Raw genomic sequence first — 20,759 nt, forward strand, 5'->3', positions numbered from 1 at the left:
TATCATTTGCTGACAATGCGCTTTTCACCTTGCTTTTATCAGAGAATTCCACATCTGTTGTACACTGGAATTTGAGGAGGACACCTTGTATCTTACGTCTCAGAAAAGCAGGAACACTTTTTGAAAGCAGGTTCTCATTTTCAGAAACCTAGTATTTGCTAGTTTATGACGATGTGTCCTGCTTCAAAAGTTAATGCTCTCCCTCGCTATGGTCACCTTAGTTCTGTGATTATTTTGAGGGATAATGTGTCTGGTAACTAAAAAAACAGAAATGAAAAAAATACACCGCAGTAAATCTAAAAATAAAAATTAGGAAAGATGGGAATTAACTCACCACAGCTACCTCAATTGCTAGGTCAGGTTTTAAGTTCCAGTAAGTTCTCAGCAGGGAAGCTTGTGTTAATATGTCTGTGGGTCTTCCTCAGACAGAAGGGTAGGAATTTCCTTGAAAACCGATGACGAACACAAACAACTACACACCTTCCCGGAACAAAGAATGTTCTGGATCTGTATACTGTCTACTGAAAAAGTCTTCAGTCCATGTGAGATGCTACTCCTTGCATTTCATTAAAGATAATACCATTGGCTTGTAGTAAGTGGAACTAGAGTTTGGTGCCCAACTTACTGAAGAACTCATTATGGAGACCTGTCTATGTTCAGCTTAAGGTGTCTGGACACACTGCAGACACATTCACACTCATGTTTGTATGAACAGTTGCTTTAACAGATCAGGAACCACAGCAATCTTTTAGATTAATAATCCCTTTGCCAAGACAGACTAAGTGCGAGAGGCATGGAAACAGTTAGCAACATGACCTGCCTGTATGATCTGAACATGAGAGCTGGCCCAGGCCCTGTACCGGAACAGGGCAGACTGTGCTTTGCTCACTAGCAGCTTGCGAGCCACAATTACAGCGCAAGTTGCTTTGCAGTGTTCCTTCAAACGAGGGAAAGGGACATCCCCCCCGCCCCGCCCCCGCAAAGCAGCAGAGACGGCAGTGAGAAGACTGGGAAAAGAGAATGACAGAAATTGTATACAGCCCAGTTATAATTAGATCATCATGCTGAAGATCCCGTACACTCAAATGGGGTTCTAAGAGTAGCATTTCTTCCTAACTTTTTTTTTGTTCTCAGAATTGGGTTTGGGCAGCAAGAAATAAAAGTCAGAGAAAGAGGTGATTAAATTTATTTAGAAGAGAATGCAACCAAGTAGCTGTTTCCAAGTGAGGTGTGAAATCAGGGTTTCTGATTCCCAACCTGTACACCTAAGTTTGTCTTCATCTCCTCCCCTGTGCAGAACTTCTGCTGAACAGAGCGGGAGCAGCTCACAGGCAGCGCTGCTCAAGGGAAAAAGTTTTGTCTTTCCCCCAAAAGGGCCATTTTGTTAAGCCAAACGTTCCACAAAATGGCACGGCCGCCTTCCAATCCGCTCTCTTTGCGGGGACTGGCCTCCCCTCCCGCCAGGCTTCCCGCGCAGCCCACCGCTGGCTGCCTCCACCCCGCCCGGCTCGTTCTTTGTGGCCTCCGGGCCCGGCTACACTCGGTGGGGCGGTGGCAACCCCCGCCCGGCCCCGGCGGCGGCCGAGGCCAATGGGCTCCGGGGCGGCGGCGGCCGCCCCTTCCCCGTGCCGCCCGCCCTATATATAAAACTCGGGCTGCGCGGCCGTCCCGTCTGTCGGGCTGCCTGCAAGCGGCGCCGCTGTTCGTGCCGTGCCGTGCCGTGCCGTGCCGTGCCGTGCCGTGCCGTGCCGTGCCGTGCCGTGCCGTGCCGTGCCGTGCCGTGCCGTGCCGTGATGCCGGGCCGCACCGTGTGGCGGCTGGCGCTTCTCACCCTCTGCCTGGGGGCTGCAGCGGCCGGGGGCGGCGGCGGACAGCGCCGGGGAGGCGGCGGCAAAAGCCGGCGGCAGGCGCAGACCACCTCTGTACCTCAGGGCACTCCCACACAGAGCAAGCGTGAGTACCGCGCCGGGATGGGGTCCCGCGGGCAAGGCATTGGCGGGGGCTCGGCCCGGCCCCTCGGCAGCGCGGACGGGACGCCAGGATGTCCCGAGCCCCCTCGGAGCGCGGCGGGAGCCGGAGCCCCGGCACCTCTGGGTGACCCCCCGGGTGGCTTTTTTCTGCCCCTCGGGCTCCGCAGGTCCGGCCCGGCGGGACCCGCACGTGTGCCGGTCCCCTTCCTTCCCTGCCGCTGCCGTCCGTAACGCCAAACTTTTCTTCCTCTTGCCCCTCCGCTTCCCCCCTCTCCATCCCCCCCCCAGAAACCTGTTTTGACAATGGAAGATACTATCAGATAAACCAGCAGTGGGAGCGCATTTACCTGGGAAACACGCTGGTCTGTACCTGCTATGGTGGAAGCAGAGGGTTTAACTGCGAAAGCAAACCTGAACGTAAGTTTTGGTGCTCTGGTTTTCTGTTCTTCTCTGCACTGGGAACCCCTGAATGGCTTTTGGGGCCGAGTAGGCTAAGCCTTGTCCTGGGTTTTCAGCTGGAGCTTAAAACTTAGGGTCAGTAACGGATCTACACTCAATTACATTGAAGATCTGGCTTGGGGTTTTAAAAAATGCTTTTCATTAGGGATGGGCCTGCCACCAGAACCCCGAGCCAAGCATCACTCATCTCTCTGGAGGATTGGATCTAAATGTTAATTTTGGAGCCAACCTCTTCTTTATAATGAACTGAACTGACTCCTGGGCTCGCACGGGGAAGTTCAAATCTGGAGTCACTTTGCAGCTCTGGCTCAGTGCTGTTTGCTTGCTTCACCCCAACTTTTCATAGCTGAGCAGTGTCGTCAGCTTGTTTAAAAATATTTCAGCTTACAACTTTCCACAGCACAATCCCCCCCGTCCTGCGCCCTGCTGCGCTCTGCGCTTTCTATAATTGAGTGTAAAATGAGATTGTTTAGTCTTCTACAGGAAAGAGTTTAGTTAACAGAAAGAACTTTAAATGCAGGGCCTGCAGGAAGATGCGTCTCTCTGGGGTACGGTCTCGTTTAGATGATCAGATGTGATCTGTCTGTATTTATTGGTCCAAAGCCACTGGCTTACCATGACTCCTTTCTGTGGAGATAGCAGAGAGAAAAAACTGGTTCCTGGCTGATAGTGCTCATGTAAGACAGATGGGAGTGTCCCAGCAATCTGTGTGCGCTGCCTGCCTCACAGCTGGAGTGTTTTAAGGAGTGCTCCATCCCCTTACCCCTCCATAAGAGCGGCTTTACTCCAGCTTCCCTTCCCCTGCAGGGATTCCCAGGTTTTACAGTTTCCAAGTCCAATAGCAAGTTTCCCTCGTGGCACAGTTATCTTGGTCTGCTGTCATGAAGTGGTTGTTCTGTTGCTGATCTCGCTGACATAACTGTTCTGTAATCACTTACTCATGTGCAAGTGTGAACAACTCACAAGTAGTGTCATTGACTCTGGTGGGACTGCTGCAGAATTTGGGATTAATATGCTCAGTATTTTGCCAGGTCAGAATGAGGAGAATTAGCATGACAGAGCGCACTGCTTCCTGGGGATGTTTGCTCCCTCCTGCTTTCTGTGCTGTTGCACTTCAGGCAGCTGGGATTGATCCTTTCAGGGCATGCCCTGTCCACGTGCCATGCAGTTCCCAACTTCTGGCTCACTGCGGGAGGGAGCATCATGGGGACCTTGAGGGGGCTGAATGTCACCTAACTTCCCCACATACTGGGAAGGAAGTGGGGATTGATATGCGTTTTTTCCCCAGGAAAAAGTATCCATGTGAGCAGGCTAGGAATCTGTGTTTCTGTGGACTGTACATGTTACTGTCATGGTTACATGAAGTTCATTTTTCTCCCCTCATAGCTGAAGAGACTTGCTTTGACAAATACACTGGATCCACTTACCGAGTAGGGGAGACATATGAGCGCCCCAAGGACTCCATGATCTGGGATTGTACTTGCATCGGAGCTGGACGTGGGAGAATCAGCTGCACCATTGCCAGTGTGTAACTAAGAGCATGTTATTACAGCTATTGTTCCTTTGTGTCATATTTTCCAGAGCAACTTACACAATATTCCCAGTATCCATTAGCTAGAGCTGAGGAGGGGAGGGGGGGTTTAATCCAAAGCCCATTAAACTCTTGGAATTGAAGCCCTTTCCCCATGTACATACACTTGCACAACCAAATTCCTCTTGTACTTAAGAGGTAAAGTGCTATGCATAAAAATGTAGGCCAAAATTTACAGTTACTGTTCAGCTATACAGGTTAGTACATTTACTGCAGACAGCAGTGCATTACATTTTCACAGGCACATTTAGTTTTTTGACTGGAAAAGGGTAAGGGTGTGCTCTGCAGCTGGTGAGTTAGAATAACACCATAAGCATGGATGTGACTACTCAGAAAAAATAATAATAGTAAGTTAATGCGACTTGAGAGCCAGTCCACCTGTCCTCCAAAAATGTCATGCCTCCACTTGTCCCAGGAGGAGGTAGGATCTGGTAGCTAGACACTAGCTGAGTGTGTTTCTGCAATTATTGTTTTACCAGTCTGACCCATACCTTCCTCTTGTTCCTTCTTCTTTTTCCCTTGGTCGTTTTTCCCCAGCTCTCCCTTTCATGTCTGTCTGGAAATCCTTTCCTCACTGAGTCACTGAATTGTTCACAATTTCCCTTCAGTTCATAATTAGACTTTCTGTGAGCACAGATGAAGATCATTGTGTGTCAGGATTCTTAAGACTGTGATTTCAAAGTCCCTGAGGCACCTTTTGAGAAAAGGAATTTTTCTTAAAAGTATCCAGTTTCTTGTTTAAGACTCACATGCTGATGCTAGTAGCATTGCCACAGAGGACTCAGAAGCCATTGTTACAATGTGGGGGGAAAAAAATACCTTGAATCTAACCAGTAGAGCTGAAGCCTTTCTGCATTTAATGGCATTTTGTTGGGCAGGGATGATAAGTGTAAGGAAAGACAGAGTTGGTAAGGAAATTACAAACACAAGAGCAGTCTCATTTCCTCATCAGCAACCTGCTTTAGAGCTCACTGGAGAGTCTTACTGACTGCAACTGGCTTTGAATCAATTGTCATAACTCTCAAATTCTCTGCTTTCATAGATGAGCCAACAAAACATTTTAATGGCTCCTAATAAATGACTAGATGCATGTTTCTTTTTTCCTCCTTTTTTTTTTCTCTTGCATGAAGACCCTGTGTCTGCAAACTGCCCTTCACTGTGTTTCCCTCCCTGGAGGGTCCAGACTGCCTTAGGTCCGTGTGGCAACAGTGGGCTGGGAAACTGCCTTTCCAGGGCAGGATTTCCAAGCTTGAGAGAACTGATGTCCCATCAGGGTGTCACACCAAACATTTCCTTATTCTTCACATGCTGGCCTGGCCACCATGTCCCTCACACTGTGTAGGCCAGCCACAGAGGCGCCTGTGTGGCACCACCTCAGAACGAGATGGTGACAAACCCTCCTTCCCCAGCCCTCTCGCTGTGAGTGGGGCCTGAGAAACACCATGTCCTCAGGCCTCTGTGTCTCCTTTTCACCAGCTGTGGTTAGAAACGTGGAGGGGGTTAGCTGAGGGGAGAGAACAGGAGGGCCTGGGAGGCTCAGAAAATGGCAGGTGCTATCAAAAAATGGTGGGTGCCATTTTGTAGGCTGAAAGAGGAGACAGCCCTGTCCTGCCCTGCTCCTCCTTGCCACTCTGCACCTCAGCCCCAGCTGACTCCCTTTGCCTCTGGCCAGGTGGCCTTTGGCTCTTACCTTGTCCCTGGCATGGTCCCTCACCTCAGCTCCCTTCTGTCCTGCTGCAGATCGCTGCCATGAGGGTGGCCAGTCCTACAAGATCGGTGATACATGGCGCCGGCCACATGAGACTGGCGGCTACATGCTGGAGTGCGTGTGCCTGGGCAATGGGAAGGGCGAGTGGACCTGCAAGCCCGTGGGTAAGTTCCATCTCCCTCCTCCTCCTTCAGCTCCGTCAGGGTATATGGCATCTTCTTCCTTGCCTTCCCTGAGGCATCTCCCTATGGGATAGCCCTGGGTAGACTCTTGTTGCCTTCCCTCTCACAGCCGAGCGATGCTACGACAACACGGCCGGGACATCCTACGTGGTTGGTGAGACCTGGGAGAAGCCCTACCAGGGCTGGATGATGGTGGACTGCACCTGTCTGGGCGAGGGCAGTGGCCGCATCACCTGCACCTCCAGAAGTAAGTGCTGGCCTGGCACCTGCTTGCTCCTACATTTTATTTATCGTATCTTAGTTTTCAAATCTGTCCTTCATCAAAAAGAAAAGGTATTCTTTTTTTCTGTCCTGTTGCAAGCGGCAGTAATTTTGGAGGGGTGACCATCATCTGAGAAGTGTGGGGGGGAAAGACCCCTCTGAGGTGAAAGGGGAGCATTCGTGTGTCCTGGCCGCCATTTGTGATCGGGCAGACACATGGGAGAGCTGGTGATCTGGGCTGGTGACCGAATGGCTGGATTGTATGGGGTTTTAACCTGCTTCAGAGAAGGGTTTAAGAAATCCGCAGGCCAATCGAGTCACAGTTGCATTAGGGGAATTGCTTGGTTTGCAAAATGGTGGAGAGTTTGGCGAAACTTTAACATTTCTGTTTTCTAAAGTAGCCTTCTGAAGGAGGATTAGGTGCTTTTAAAGAGAAATAAATACCTGCTTCAACAGCAGGATCTTCCAGATTAAAACATCATCTTATTTTTTCTATTTATTACTGTTTAATATATATGTTAATTGAAACAGGGTTTGTTTTGCCTGTTCTCCCATCTCCCTTGTTGGTTTTTCCCACCATTTTGTCTGCAGTGTAAACATGCTTCACCAGCACAGGTGGCTCTTTTTTTTTTTAGTTTTTACATCGCTGAAGGACATTACCGTAAATATTCCATGTTATTTGTATTTGCAGAGCAAACAGGGCTTTTAAAATCCAAAATCTCCCTTGTTTATCTACCTTCTGTTCCAGTTTTGTTAGGAACAAGCTCTGTTGTGGGGCTATCATGGTTTACACCAGTTGCCTCAAGAAAATTTAACTTTGTACCTTACACCTTTGTTATGCAAGGTTTGAGAAATTCTTCTGTAGCCATTAAATTGCCTCATATTCTATTCTCTGGGGGCACACAGAAAATGGCTTTCTACTGATACAAACAACAGACCTGTAAAGGTCTGGGGAGGGTTGGGATTAAAACTGAAGATCTGGAGAGACTTGGTCGAGAAATAAGCTGTAAAAGTCGAACCAGCCTTGACAATATTAAGTCTGTTAAAAGCACATGGGGAAAAATCATTAACTGTCAAGTAGGAATGAATAAAACAGAATGTATTTGTGAATTTTAGAGGAGTTATTACTGCTAATAAAAATGATTTGGCAGAATCTTTCCTCCCATCACTCAGGTCTGCGTTGTTGTCATAGGGGAAATTGCAGTAAAATTACCTGTTTGCTTTTCATTTTGTTTTTCAAATGTAATTGGAGAAATTCAAATTTATGTATGTAAAACGATAACTGTAACCCACAAAATGGCATTACACTTCAGTATGTGCTACTGTTCTATATCTTTTATGGCCAGCGTTTTCCAGAATCATGGCTGATTTCTGGGGGGTCTTTTCAGCTTTTCATTGTCTAATTTGCGAGTTTGAGTGTCCATAAAACAGGGTATTTTTCACATTTGCCAGATTACATAATAAATACTTCACCAATTTACCACTCTGCTGACAAATACTCATGTTTTGGTCATTTTAACTCCAGTCAATGTGAATTAGTAACGTGTTTTTCTTATTCGTATTCTATCCCGTGTGCTCTTTCATCTGGCATGATGCATACATCCATTCACGGCTCTTCATAAATCTGTGTTCATTGATCCGTGATTATATTTGAGCCACTGTATCAAGTTGCCCTTGAATGAGAAGTAAGATGTTGTAATGGAAGGACTAGTTAATCCATGTGGATCTGGCATCCAGACACAAGTAGTTTGTTATGCTGTCCTTTGAACCCGTTTACTCAATTCATCAGGGGTTGTGGGTTATTAAAGACAACGGGGAGATTTAGAAAGTTTGATATTCTTGGTATGACATGAACAGCTTATGTTAACTTTGCTAGAGCTTCACACACACACACACACACACACACACACACACACACACACACACACACACACACACACACACACACACACACACACATCTTTTGGAAGAAATGGAATTTAACATAGTGCCCTCAAACAGGTTTCAGTTTCTTCCCGTTGAAGTGGAGTCCTGAACTTGAACTGTGACCTGTGTATAGTATGAAATGACTCAGCTACAGAGTCTTCTGCTTTAAAACAGAAGAAAAAGGGCATTAAAACAAGTTTAAGCTTTCAAGGTGTATGCTAGACAGAATGGACTTTAAATAACGTTAGAAGCAACTTACAGAAATGTTTTCAGTGTGCTTTTTCATATTGCTTTCAAACATATTTTACCATGTTGATCTTGAGAATGTTATGATGCTAAATTTGACAGTGACTGTAAAGTGAAATCACAGTTCTGGAAATAAAGGGGAATTTTAACTCAGACTAAAGCATCGGGCTTTTGGGATACTCTCAGCCTATGCAGATTCAGGCAGGCTTTAGTGCAGATAGGACTTGTAATAGGGCGCTGCAAAAAATGAGGTGGGCTCTCAGTAAAGGCTTTAAACTCAACAGTACTACAAATGGCACAGTGAAGCCGTCCGTTGCACAAACAGCTAACGTACACATTCCGTATACAGATAGGTGCAACGACCATGACACCAAGACTTCCTACAGAATTGGAGACACCTGGAGCAAGAAGGATAACCGTGGAAACTTGCTTCAGTGCATCTGTACCGGTAACGGCAGAGGTGAATGGAAGTGCGAGAGGCACACGTCCCTGCATACGACTTCCACAGGTAAGTGGGGCATCACAGCGTGTGAGGTAGGGGAAGGAAAGTTGTGAATAGACAGGACTGGGAGTTGAATTGTGCCATCCTAATCTGCGTGTTCACGAGCCTTGTCAGGGAAAGATCAGCAACAAAGAGAGGCAGAGGTCAGGAAACACTCCTTGTTTGTGCATGTGTAGGTAAAATTAATTTATACCTTGTTTCTCTGCACAAACAGGACTTGCACACACAGGTGTGACTGCCTGCACAGTCAGGGTGCAGTAAATCACGTCTAGGGCTGTGCATCCTCTCTAACTTATCTACTAGTTTTGTCTTGGAAGCATGGCACTTCAAGTTAATATTTGAACTTTATTCGCCTCAGGGCACCTATGTTGAAGTGTCCCTAATTTAAACTCCACTGAGACCACCTGGTTTCTTTGACAAGATAAATATATGTACTAGTGGCTGAGCTTTAAAAGCCAGAGATGTCGAGGCATGTATGCAATGCTATTTAATACACACACGTTAGATAGTTTGTAATCTTGGCATGAAATATTACCTGGTTTATAGGTAGCATGTATTATTAGACCAAGGTTTGTTTAACTTTCAGCTTCTATATTCTTTTTTTGCCATTTTAAGGATCTAAGTTTCCTTAGTTTTCCTAAGTTACCTGAATGCAGTGTAAAACTTGTCTGTTTTGCTGCAATAGGTATACTAAATCTTTATTGGTAATTGACCTGTAACTATTTGGTACCAGCAGGTTAATTTCAAGCTCTCAGAAGGTCTTAACTCCAGAATTCACAAAGCTTCAAGGGTGCCAGGATGTTCTTTTCATTGTTACTTCCCCTATTTCAGCAGAGCTGAATTTGTGGAGATTCCAGTGGAAATCATTAGCAAAAATTTATGTAGATGTAGACATCAAGCCTTTTTGTCTCTCAATGTTATTCCAAATGATAAGGGGCCAAAAACTTTGAATCAAAAGTTTAAAAATTCCAAAGTAAATGAATATGTTTGTATTTTATTTTCATTTCTCAGTTAAAAATTAAAAATTAATCCTTTATGCTTTATCTCCCTACTTGGTATTTTTTGTTTTGTTGCCTTGATTTTTTTATTTTGTATTTCCTTCAAATACTCCCCCCTCCCTTCCCCACAAAAAGTTTTTTTAAACTGCTTTTCATAGGGATTGTTTATGTGTTTAATCCTTTCCAAAGCCACTCTGCAGTCATAGAAGCTATCGTTAGCACAAGTAGTTGTTGTTCTTTTAATTTTGAGGTTTGCTTAGTGGAACCATTAAGACGTGTCTAGAGAAGCTAAGAGCGTTGTGCCTTCAATGTGAATGGAGTGCTTTTATTATCTCAGCACTTAATTGAAACATTCTGTTCTTCGGCTTTGCATGTCACATCTCACTTTTCCCATGTTCTGCTGCAGGATCTGGCTCTCCTAGCTTCACGAATGTGCAGACAGCGCTGTACCAGCCCCAGCCTCAGCAGCCCCAGCCTCAGCCTTATGGGCAGTGCATAACTGATAACGGCGTGGTCTACTCCGTGGGTATGCAGTGGCTCAAGACACAGGGCAGCCAGCAAATGCTTTGTACCTGCCTGGGCAATGGAGTCAGCTGCCAGGAAATAGGTATGAGTTTGTGTTTAGTGCCTCTTCCATCCAACAAGATTTTTGGGAATGCCCTGTGGTTTAATTTTGAAGTAGGATCCTTTGGTGTGTGTATCAGAAATGTCTTCTGAAGAAGACATGCTGGAGAAAGGTGCAAGGGGTGAAGAAATAGCTGTTTCAGTTTTTTGATGCCTAGTTCTGTACAGCAGAAACATTTCCCAGTGAGTTATATATAGCTTGCTGAGGGAAAACATAGCCCTTGGGGAGCAGCATTAATAACTTTCTTTAAACTGAACTGTAATAATATATGTTTGGAAAAGAATGTAAAAGAATGACACAGCTGTGGGGCTAAGTCATCTGTTGGTGTGTCTTGGCCCAGCTCCATGGCAGCCAGTGTGGGTTTGCAGCAGCCAGTGCTGTGCTGTTGCTGTTTTAGAGCCCTAAGATTTGGGGATTGCATTAAGCCAGAGCCTAATGCTGTGATGTGTTTGTTTTACAGCTGTCACCCAAACATATGGTGGCAATTCTGATGGAGAAGCCTGTGTTCTGCCTTTCACCTACGACGGGAGGACTTTCTATTCCTGCACCACCGAAGGCCGCACAGACGGGCACCTCTGGTGCAGCACCACTTCCAACTTTGAGCAGGACAGGAGATACTCTTTCTGTACCGAGCAGAACGGTAAGCTCTTCTCAGAGGAGCTGCATGTGACCCTGATGCACAGATGGAGGAAGGACCAGGGAACATAAGGATGGATTGCCTGAACAGTTTCGTTAGTCTGAAGGACTCTAGCCATTCCTCAGCAGCCAGGCAGCCCTGTGAAAGGGGGACTGCCTGGAGTCAGGGCGCTTTTGTGCCCTTGGCATCTTTGAAGGCTGCTCAGGGTGATGCGTAAATGCGACGCGTAGGGACGTGGGTTAGCAGGAGACTTGACAATGCCAGCTCAGTGGTTGGACTTGATGATCTTAAAGGTTTTTTCCAACCTAAACCATTATATGATACAGGTGTAGCTTTTGTTCTCTGTCCTTTGAGCTGACCTTAGAGAACAGGAGTACCTCGTCAGGACAGAGCTTTGGCCCAAAGTATACTTCGGCTGTTCTTGGCTGTATTGCTAGAGCAATGCCCTTATTAGGCTGCAAAGAGGAGGATATTCATGGAGTACAGTTTGTGCAGTCCTCTGTCACTCCCTGCATCCTGACTATCTAGCCAGGTTGCCATATATAGCAGCAATCTTAATGTGATTTGTGATCACTGATCAAAAGCTGGTGCATGACTAACACAGCAGTGTTCCTTCTTGTCTGTGGATGGTCGATGTTCCCTTCACAGCACAGATCTACCTGTGTGGTTGCACTTCCTGGAAAGCCTGTCAGACATCCATGAAACAGTATCCAGGCAGCTTCTCTGGGATCTGATCTTGGAGAGAGTTTTGCACATTCCCACATGAAAATACCGCTTCTTACACTGCAGGAATTTTTTTTTTTTAAACTCTGTTCTACTTCAGTTGGTTTTTGTGATAAAAGTCAAGCCTTTCTCTGTCACACATGCAGTATTCTTTCTTTTTTTTAATTAAAAAAACACCACCAAACAAAAATAAACCCTGCTGTCCCTGTCCAAGCACACATTCTTGTTTTAGTGATGCTTCTTGTGATACACTGTGGGGAATGAGAACTACCAATACAGAAAAAACACAACAACTGCCTCCGTGTTCTCCGTTATTTGAAGAGCAGTTGCTCAAGAGGTGACTAGTTCAGGTAAACTACAGCCCTGTTTCCACTGCTGCTTGCAAAACACGAAGCTTCCAACCTGCAGGGAGGCTTTGACAGGTTCTGTTGTACACAGCTGAGTTGTAACCCTTTCCTGAGGGCTAAGGCTTTACTTTAAGCCAAAGGGCACAATTGGGTAATAGGCTCAGTGAGATAATACAGGTATGCTGAGAACTGTGAGTTTATTTGCTTCTCTAGGCCTTGGCACAAAGGGTCTGCAAAGCTACTTCCCAAACACAGCAAACTTTGGTTTTCCCCATTCCCCAGCAATTCCCATGGCTGGCTCTGCAGCTCCTTCCAGAGCAGTGTCTGAACTGAATTGACCTTATGCAAGGCTTGTGTTTCCTGATCTGAATTCATTAAAAGCAAGAAAAGAGGCCCATGGATAACATGCAGGGTTTATGTGGGAAAAAATAGTGCTAGTGGTTTGTTTTACAGCTTTTCCATGCGTTCTAAGAGAGAGTGCAGGCTTCAACTGTATCTGTTCTCACTTTTGTACAGTTTTGGTCCAAACACGCGGTGGCAATTCCAATGGTGCTCTGTGCCACTTCCCCTTCCTGTACAACAACCGCAACTACACCGACTGTACTTCTGAGGGACGGAGAGACAACATGAAGTGGTGTGGAACCACAGAGAACTATGACGCTGACCAGAAATTTGGCTTCTGCCCTATGGCTGGTAAGGTTGAGAACCGTAAAGGGATTATGGAGTACCTGTAAGCCTTTCTTTAGACCAGAAAGTGAAGAGCTGTCTGTCGTTGGTTAGTTATTGATGACTTCCAGTGAGCTGCATGCCAGCCCAAAAGCCTTTCAGGCATTTCTGAAGTTTCATTTTGTCCTTTTTTTCCCCACTGACCACCTCTCGTGGAGATTTAGGCAATGCCAGAGAAGCCAGTTGTCATTACTTCTTTGCTACAGGCCAGTGGTAAGCACGCTTCTCAGCTGCTGCAAACTGGTGTAGAACCATTAGAGAGCATCAGACTGTAGTGCTTTGTGCCGAGTGAAGTATTTATCTTGCATCTACCAGTGTTTCTCTCATGGCCCATCACTTCCTCGTGCCTCACCTGTGGTTAGGTGTTAACCTGAAAACGGCAGTGATGTCAAAATCAATGTGGTGGTCTATTCCTACAATCCACACTCCTCTCTGTGGTGTCAGGAGGGGACAAGTGGAAGGGAATGTGACTATCAATTCTTAAAAGGCCTTTGGTAACTAAGGCCAATGTAGCATCTGAGTCCTTCTGTTCCATGTGTGGGACATGCAGGTCTTCAAATGGCTATGTTTATATAAAGGCATGTATGCAACAAGAACAGATTCTTTCTCATAGCACCCCTTGGATATTGTACAGAAGCTATTTCTAGTAGCTTTCAAATGAGAATTTAAATGAATGAACCCCTATAAGGAATCTCCACTTAAAGAATGTCATCACCCAGCAAAAATGCTGTTTGAAATTGCGTGGGTGCCTAAGGCTTCCTTGCTGAGATGTGGAAACCGCTACACAGTGTGAAGGAGCACTGCAAGTGGCCCAAGCCCTCAAGATCTTGTTAATTCTTGCCACATAAAGTATCCTCTTGCTTTTTTCTCAACCAGCCCATGAAGAAATCTGCACAACCAACGATGGTGTCATGTACCGTGTTGGGGACCAGTGGGATAAACAACATGACATGGGCCATATGATGAGATGCACTTGTGTAGGAAATGGCCGTGGAGAATGGACTTGCATCGCCTATTCCCAGCTCAGAGGTATTGACTGTCGTGTTGATGCCACCTTTCAGTCTGAGTGTCTGGGGGGTGGGAGAAACTGATTTGCTTTTCTTTCACTTCTGGTTGGAGCCTAAGGATCATGAGTTATAATTTATTGTCAAGTTTTTCTTTAGAGTGGAAAGGGAATCCAAGGAGCTGTGTGAAGTTCCTGTCTTGTTTACTTGCTGGAAATGTATTGTTTCAGCCCTTGCAAGCTTGCGAGCAGAAACAAACCTTGATTAGCTGGACTAGTAGAAATCCCTAGCTCCTTTTGTCTCCATTTAGGAAACAGCACTGCTGTGACTTTATAGAGGGCTCTGCAGAGGCACCTCACCCCCTCAAGAACAGACAAAACTCCAGACTAGTCTGAAGTTTGAATGCAGAGCCATTCTGGTTTATTTTTCTGCAGTGAAATTTTATATTCCTCTATGCTGGATTAGCCCTTTGCTGGTTAATCTATATGAAAAGTTGGCAGGACAAGCACTGAGATTACTTGTATTTATTTACTTATTTATACGAGTGGTCCAAGTGGAGAAGCAATACTGAAAAAAGACGACTTAAAAGCACAGACATTTGATCATCCTACAGCTAGCTCACAGCATTGGCTTCATGTCTGGAAAAGGCAGGGGGCTTGCTGTCAGGCAGCCAAGAAAGGACTAAGCGCCACTGCTGAAACTGGATATAATTTATAGGGAAAGGCTCACTCCAGGGCTTTGGGAGGGTGGTTTTTTTTTACTGCGTTTCCTTCAGAACAGTGAGAAATCCATTGCTAAAATCCTGGTCTGTGAAACTCCTTTTTTTCCACGTCCACAGCTAGTTCTCTGCAGTTTCATTCTGGACTTAAAGTGGTCTTTCTTGATGGGGAAGGTAGAGATACGTTGCTTTTTCAGAGGCAAAGGTTATCTGAGTAGAGCTGTTTAAACATAGCAAACAGAAGGTCCTTGGCGCCCATAGGAGGGTCTGAGTGCTGCTTGGTTTATCCTGAAGCCAGACCTGTGGTGTGGGAAAGTATGATGGGGAATGAAAGCCTGGAATTAACTGGGTCACTTCTCCAAGGACGGATGGTCTGTGATTGACTCTGGAACTGAATTTGGGTCTCTTGGGTCCCAGTTAACAAAACAATGCTCTTCTGGGGTGGCTTTCATGTTTGTTTTGTCTTTCTGTTTCTTGCTGTGATTAGACTGGAGTTAGGAATTCTGGGCCAGATCAGATTGACACATCACCATTGAACTGAATAGACTGATACCATTGTACTTAAACATGGGGTCTGGTTACTGTGTTTTAAGGGATTAGTAGGCACCAGTAGCATCTTGAATGTGTAATAGATCTGTTCCTGTCTTCTGATTACTGCAATGTTATCCCACCAGGATAACATTGTGAGGAAATTTGTTCCTCTTCGCAATATCCTTATGAATTTGGAGCAGCTCTCTTCTCCTTGCATAGTCCTAATGATTTCAGACAGTACTCACTGAGGTATTTCAGTTTAGATCTTCTTCAAAGGACGCAGTAAGAGAAATTAGCATGCCATTTTTAGCTGTTCTTTCACATGTGGAATCTGTCAAAGGGAACAACTAGGCTGTTCTGTAGTTTGTGTACCGTGTAGTGCCTTGGACTGAATCCCACTTAATTGCACACTGATGAAACTCAGGAGCAGCGGTGTGTACACAGTGGTGATCTCAGATATCAGGAGGGCTCCCTTTTGCACGGATGGAGCTTGTCATGGTCAATCTCTGTAAGCTGATCAAGAGTCTCCAAGAGTCTTCCAAGCAGAAGGATTCTGTCTTTACTCTTAGAGCTATCGCTGACACAAGTGTCTCCGCTCTTTCTCAAACAGACCAGTGCATTGTTGATGGTATCACCTACGATGTGAACCAAACCTTTCACAAGCGTCACGATGAGGGCCATATGCTGAACTGCACGTGCTTTGGCCAGGGCCGGGGCAGATGGAAATGTGATCCTGTTGGTAAGTCACCAGCTCTTCCTGCTTGCTTGAACACAGATTGCAGCTGCGTAGGAACTGCTTATGGTAGGGTGAAACTGGTATGTGAGTTTGGACCTAGTCTGTGCCCACTTTCTGCCCTGAGCAACTGCAGAAGTAGAAGTGACACTGGATTTGCTGGAGGGTAAGTGAAAGGGGATTCCTAGTGCTGAAGAGATAAGCTTGGGTTATCAGACATGCTGCAGAATGATGCAGTAGTAATGGATTGTGGCAATAATCCATTAAAATGTAGGAAGGTGTGGTAATAGGGCATGTTAGCCCCAGGCCTAGGAGATTGGGCTGAATTCAGGTACCTGAGCTGCCTGCCTAACAGGCAGGGCTCTCTGAGCGCTGATAAAGCAGTGTGCGGTTAGGCACTGATGCTAGGATCGGGTTTCTTTCCTTTCCCTATCCTAAAAAATCTTTAAATCCCCTCCTTGAACTGAGAAAGGAGCACCAGCATATATTAACTTACCTTGGACTAAATTGATTTTGTTGGCTGCTGTTTGTTCTGGCAAAGACAGAAGGCTCAGGATGACAACATGTGTTAATAGTACTCCGGAGGTTAGCTAAAACCATCATGGCTCTCAGCAGGAATGGGAAGATTTCATCTCTTCTGCCTTCCCCCCACCTTCCCTAGTGAACTTAGACTGGAAGATAAGACCTGACTGTTTGGTTTGCAATTACTGAATCCAAGAGAACTTCGAACTATTGCCAAGAAAATCTGTTAGAAAGTACTAGTGGTTGAGTTCAGCTTAGTTTACAGTGTACAGGTTTATGGAAGAACTTGGATTATAAAGCTCCTGAAAATTACAACTTTGAAAGAAGAGGAGTGGAATGATATCAGCTATCTGTAAAGGTGTAATCAGTTTAAGTTTGATCTCTCTATAAACAAGGCTCATATTTATCCCAGCAAGCACCACGCTAGCTCTCACTAAAAATTTCCATTCAGTCAGAAACACAGGCATAGGTCAGACGAGAAAGTGCACTGAAGCGCTGCTACAGGGTTGTATTTACACTAGTTAAGCTGATTTCAGGATTTGATCTGTCCTCCATTGGTTTATACAGTGGTAAATCTGGAAAGACTACTGGAAACTAATGGCTCACTTTGGACTTATAAAATATGACTGAATTCTGCTGGAGCCAGTAGGAATTTTGCCATTGATTGCCTTGAGAACACCGTGGTTTCACTTTGGATAAGGGATGAACCAGCTGACTGAAGCAGAATTGGGGTCCACGATAGATAGTTCAAAATAAATCCTTTCATGGAGGAACACTCCATTGACTTCTCTGGGAAGACTGCCAGGTGGATGGCCTGCACTTATAATAGTGCCTTTAGAAAGGCATCACAGATGAATTAGGTCCCTAGTATCTAACATAACATGTGATACACCAAGAAACTTGATTTGAGATTCAGTTTCTATTGTCACTTAGCCTATATGCAACTATATTTGTAAAGAAACATTATTGTTTCTATTTCTTTGTGTAAAAATCTCCTGTGACTTACTCTTTTGTGTTTGGCATAGATATTTTTGCTGTAGTTCCAGTAGCACACTGTGGCTAACTGTCTCTTCTTTAGATCAATGCCAGGATTCAGAAACCCGTACCTTTTACCAAATTGGAGATTCCTGGGAGAAGTACGTCCACGGTGTCAGATACCAGTGCTACTGCTATGGCCGTGGTATTGGAGAATGGCATTGCCAGCCTCTGCAGACCTATCCCGGTAAGAAACACATCAGATTACTAACTCATCCGCTGAGTAAGACATTAGGAAAGCAATATTACCACTCCTTTCCTGTTCATGTTTCTGTATGTTACTCCGTTTGGTCTCCATTTTAAACAGAACCATCTCCCCCTCCCTTGGCAGACAAAGAGGTGTCATGATTATAAAGAAAGAGCCAGGCTGTTAAGGCCAGGCTTAGTTTAGAGAATGACTACCGGTTCACACAACAACTTGGGTTTACATTGCCTCTTGTTATTTAGCGATATCATGCCTGCAACCTTCAGTTTCTATTGTTTACAACTCCTATGAGTTTAGTCTTTCCTTTCCTACTCACTACAGACACAAAATCTGCCACAGAATGAATCAATTTTCCTGATCTGTGCTCTGAAGAAATGAAGTATTTGAACTTTTTGCCTGGTCAGTCCCAGCAAATCTTTATAGGGACAGGCAATGCCTGTTTGTTGGCTTGTTGTGTTTCAGTTCCCTGAAGATGATTAGAGAAGTTGCCCCTTTTTAAAGAGGGAAGTTGCAACCACCACTTTCTTCATCTGAATGAGATGAAATATTAAGGCTGTATTTTTGGCTTCTCTGTTGGGAGAAGACTGCTCATGTCATTGGTTCCTCAACCCATCTCAGAACATAAATGGGGAGGAACTGCTTTGGGGATTGGATGTAGCAGCTTCAGTGCTGAGTTTGATTTTCTGTTTTTATATCAAGAGAGGTTAAGAAGAGTTGTCCACTCAGTAGCTGCAATGTATTTATCCCCTAAGTGCCCTGAGAGGTAAAAGACCCAATATAATGGATATGTAGGGAATGTAAGGAATGTAAGGGACTGCCTTCTTTTGAGGCAGCAAACTAAAGATGGCAAGTATAGGAAGCAAGCCTTCTTCAGGCTTTTTTTTCCCTTCACTGGGGTTGCTGAGCTTCACTGACTCCCATCAGACCGCTTTAAACTAGCGTATCTCTGAAATATGTGACATACATCTCCACCCTGGAGACCAGGGCTTTGGACTTACTTAGGCACAAGAGTGACTGAAAATACATAAATGAACCAAATCTAATGTTTCTGAATGTAAGTTTGGGGTTAGGTGAGCTTTGAAACTTTCTGCATGTGGGCAAAGGTATGTTTGCCTGGAAGTCATGTTAAATGAGGCACAGGTATATATGTTACATAGTTGTCCAAACAAATCATAATTAGAAATGTTGGGAGCAGGAGCAGGGTGAACTTATTTAGTGACTAAACCAAGAGACGCTTCCCTGCAGATTGCAGGCTGCTCTTTGCTGGGATTTCCTGAGAACTAGCACAAGCACAGTGCTGCTGAGCGTTCAGTGAAGCCTCCCCTGCAGTGCTGGGAGGGTCTGAAAGGAGAACCATGGGATCATAAACCCTTTCCTCCTCTGCTAGAGGGCTTTGTGGAGAGAGTATGCCTGAGCCTGATATAGATAAATGCAGTCTGTGGTCTTAAAGCATTCAGGCACTGATGAACTTGTATTTTCATGAGTTTATTATGGTCCTGGTTTGTCTCAAGACTTCCACTAACCCTTCTGGTGTGGTTGGTGTGCAGAAGAAATACCTGACTGCGTAATTCAGTGTAAATCAGTGTTTCAAATCAACTGCCTAAGAAATTTAGTAAAATAATAAAAGACCAGTGTCTCCTTCAGGCTATATTCAATGTCAGATCAGGAATTTGCCCTGGCCGTGCTGCAAGATGGGACTTGGATGTGGCAGGCTTTGCTCATGTCTCCCTGCTCCCATTGCAGAAGATACTGATTGGTGGAAGCTGCTGAGAAGCTCCCTCTTTGAACAGCATGGCTTTGCCTTGCAGACTTTTTCTGTACTAGGCCACTCCAGTTTTTTAATTCATTGATCACTCAACAGAAATCAAAGCAAACAGTACATGTTAGTTCCCTCACAGAATATATTCTAATTCCCCATTTTTTTCTAAGTAGACAGAAGTCTTAAGGATAGAAAGACAATATAATAGTAGTAACTTTCATGTACCTTTCTTGCTTTTTCATGACTCCACAACGAAGGCAGAAGAAAAGCGTCACCAGCATGTTAAAAATGGGAATTCTTTTTTTCAGGGTCAGCAGGGCCTGTTCAAGTGATCATCACAGAGAGTACAAATCAGCCAAACTCACACCCCATCCAGTGGAATGCTCCTGAGCAATCTCACATCACCAAGTACATCCTGCGCTGGAGACCGGTGAGTGCCACAATCATAATTATTTATCAGAAATACTTTATTCGGCTTTTTCTGGTGCCTGAAAAAAGTGGCTAGCATGATTTTGGCAAACTTCAGTTGGTAATTCAGTGTCCTTGTCCCATCAAGGTTAACAATTACTCTGAGAATCAAAGCCACACAGTGCTATATATGTTTTTGTGCCCAAACGTTACTGCTCACTTTTGTGTTCATGAAGTATCTTATTAACCAAAGCAGTAGCACAGTAAACAGACAGGTTTTTGTCCTTCCTCACTTTAAGCAACGTAAATCCTTGTGGAAACTCCTTCTTCCTAAGAAACATTGTTTTAGTACCACGTGCATGTCCAGAGACAACTGGGATAGATTTTCTCCTATTACTGAGGAGGTAAAAATAAGTAAGATACGAATATATAAACAGCTAGCATATGATTAAGTAAACAGTCATCTCCCATCTTCTGTAAAGTCTAAACCGAAGCTGGTTAACCACTGCTTGTTGGCTCACTCATATTTGGGGGATGATTCGTTTTAACCAACGTAGGCGAGTTGTCTTACAGTTCCCCTGAGTACAGCTTCACAAAAGATCTCTTAATGATTAAGAATATTAGTACCTCTATGCTGCCTGTTATTAAGAGAACAATAAAGGCCCTGATCCAAAGCCATTAAAGGCACTCAAGTCTTTATTGACTTCAGTGTATCTTGGATCAGGGCCTGAATGAAATGGACTTTAAAGCACTGGACTGCAAACTTCAGAGGATGGAGCATTATTTTAGAGCTTCCCATAGAGTTCAAACGCAGGGTAGAAGGAAAGAACCTTTCTGTGGATTGTTTTCAGATGATGGCTTTAGAGTGTTACTGGGAACAGCCTTCACACGTGCATTTTCTAGGCATTCCTTCATACCTTAATGCATTTTTGATAATGAATTT

General features: G+C 44.9%; 1 protein-coding gene across 3 annotated transcripts in view; it reads left to right on the top strand.

Annotated features, from left to right (window-relative positions):
* Nucleotides 1-1,781: 1,781 nt before the first annotated feature.
* FN1 (fibronectin 1) overlaps nt 1,782-20,759 on the top strand; it is a 54,321-nt gene continuing 35,343 nt past the window's right edge. For all 3 annotated transcript variants that reach the window (XM_084264357.1, XM_084264356.1, XM_084264358.1), the window contains exons 1-13: nt 1,782-1,953; nt 2,259-2,387; nt 3,816-3,953; nt 5,761-5,892; nt 6,020-6,157; nt 8,693-8,851; nt 10,250-10,450; nt 10,929-11,108; nt 12,692-12,868; nt 13,778-13,930; nt 15,765-15,893; nt 17,488-17,631; nt 19,717-19,838. In XM_084264357.1, coding sequence (XP_084120483.1) covers nt 1,794-1,953; nt 2,259-2,387; nt 3,816-3,953; nt 5,761-5,892; nt 6,020-6,157; nt 8,693-8,851; nt 10,250-10,450; nt 10,929-11,108; nt 12,692-12,868; nt 13,778-13,930; nt 15,765-15,893; nt 17,488-17,631; nt 19,717-19,838 — 1,962 coding nt within the window. In that variant the 5' untranslated portion in view covers nt 1,782-1,793. The remainder of the gene's footprint in view (nt 1,954-2,258; nt 2,388-3,815; nt 3,954-5,760; nt 5,893-6,019; nt 6,158-8,692; nt 8,852-10,249; nt 10,451-10,928; nt 11,109-12,691; nt 12,869-13,777; nt 13,931-15,764; nt 15,894-17,487; nt 17,632-19,716; nt 19,839-20,759) is intronic.

This window comes from Gallinula chloropus (genome assembly GCF_964237585.1).
Source record: "Gallinula chloropus genome assembly, chromosome: 5".
Classification (NCBI taxonomy): Eukaryota; Metazoa; Chordata; class Aves; order Gruiformes; family Rallidae; genus Gallinula; species Gallinula chloropus.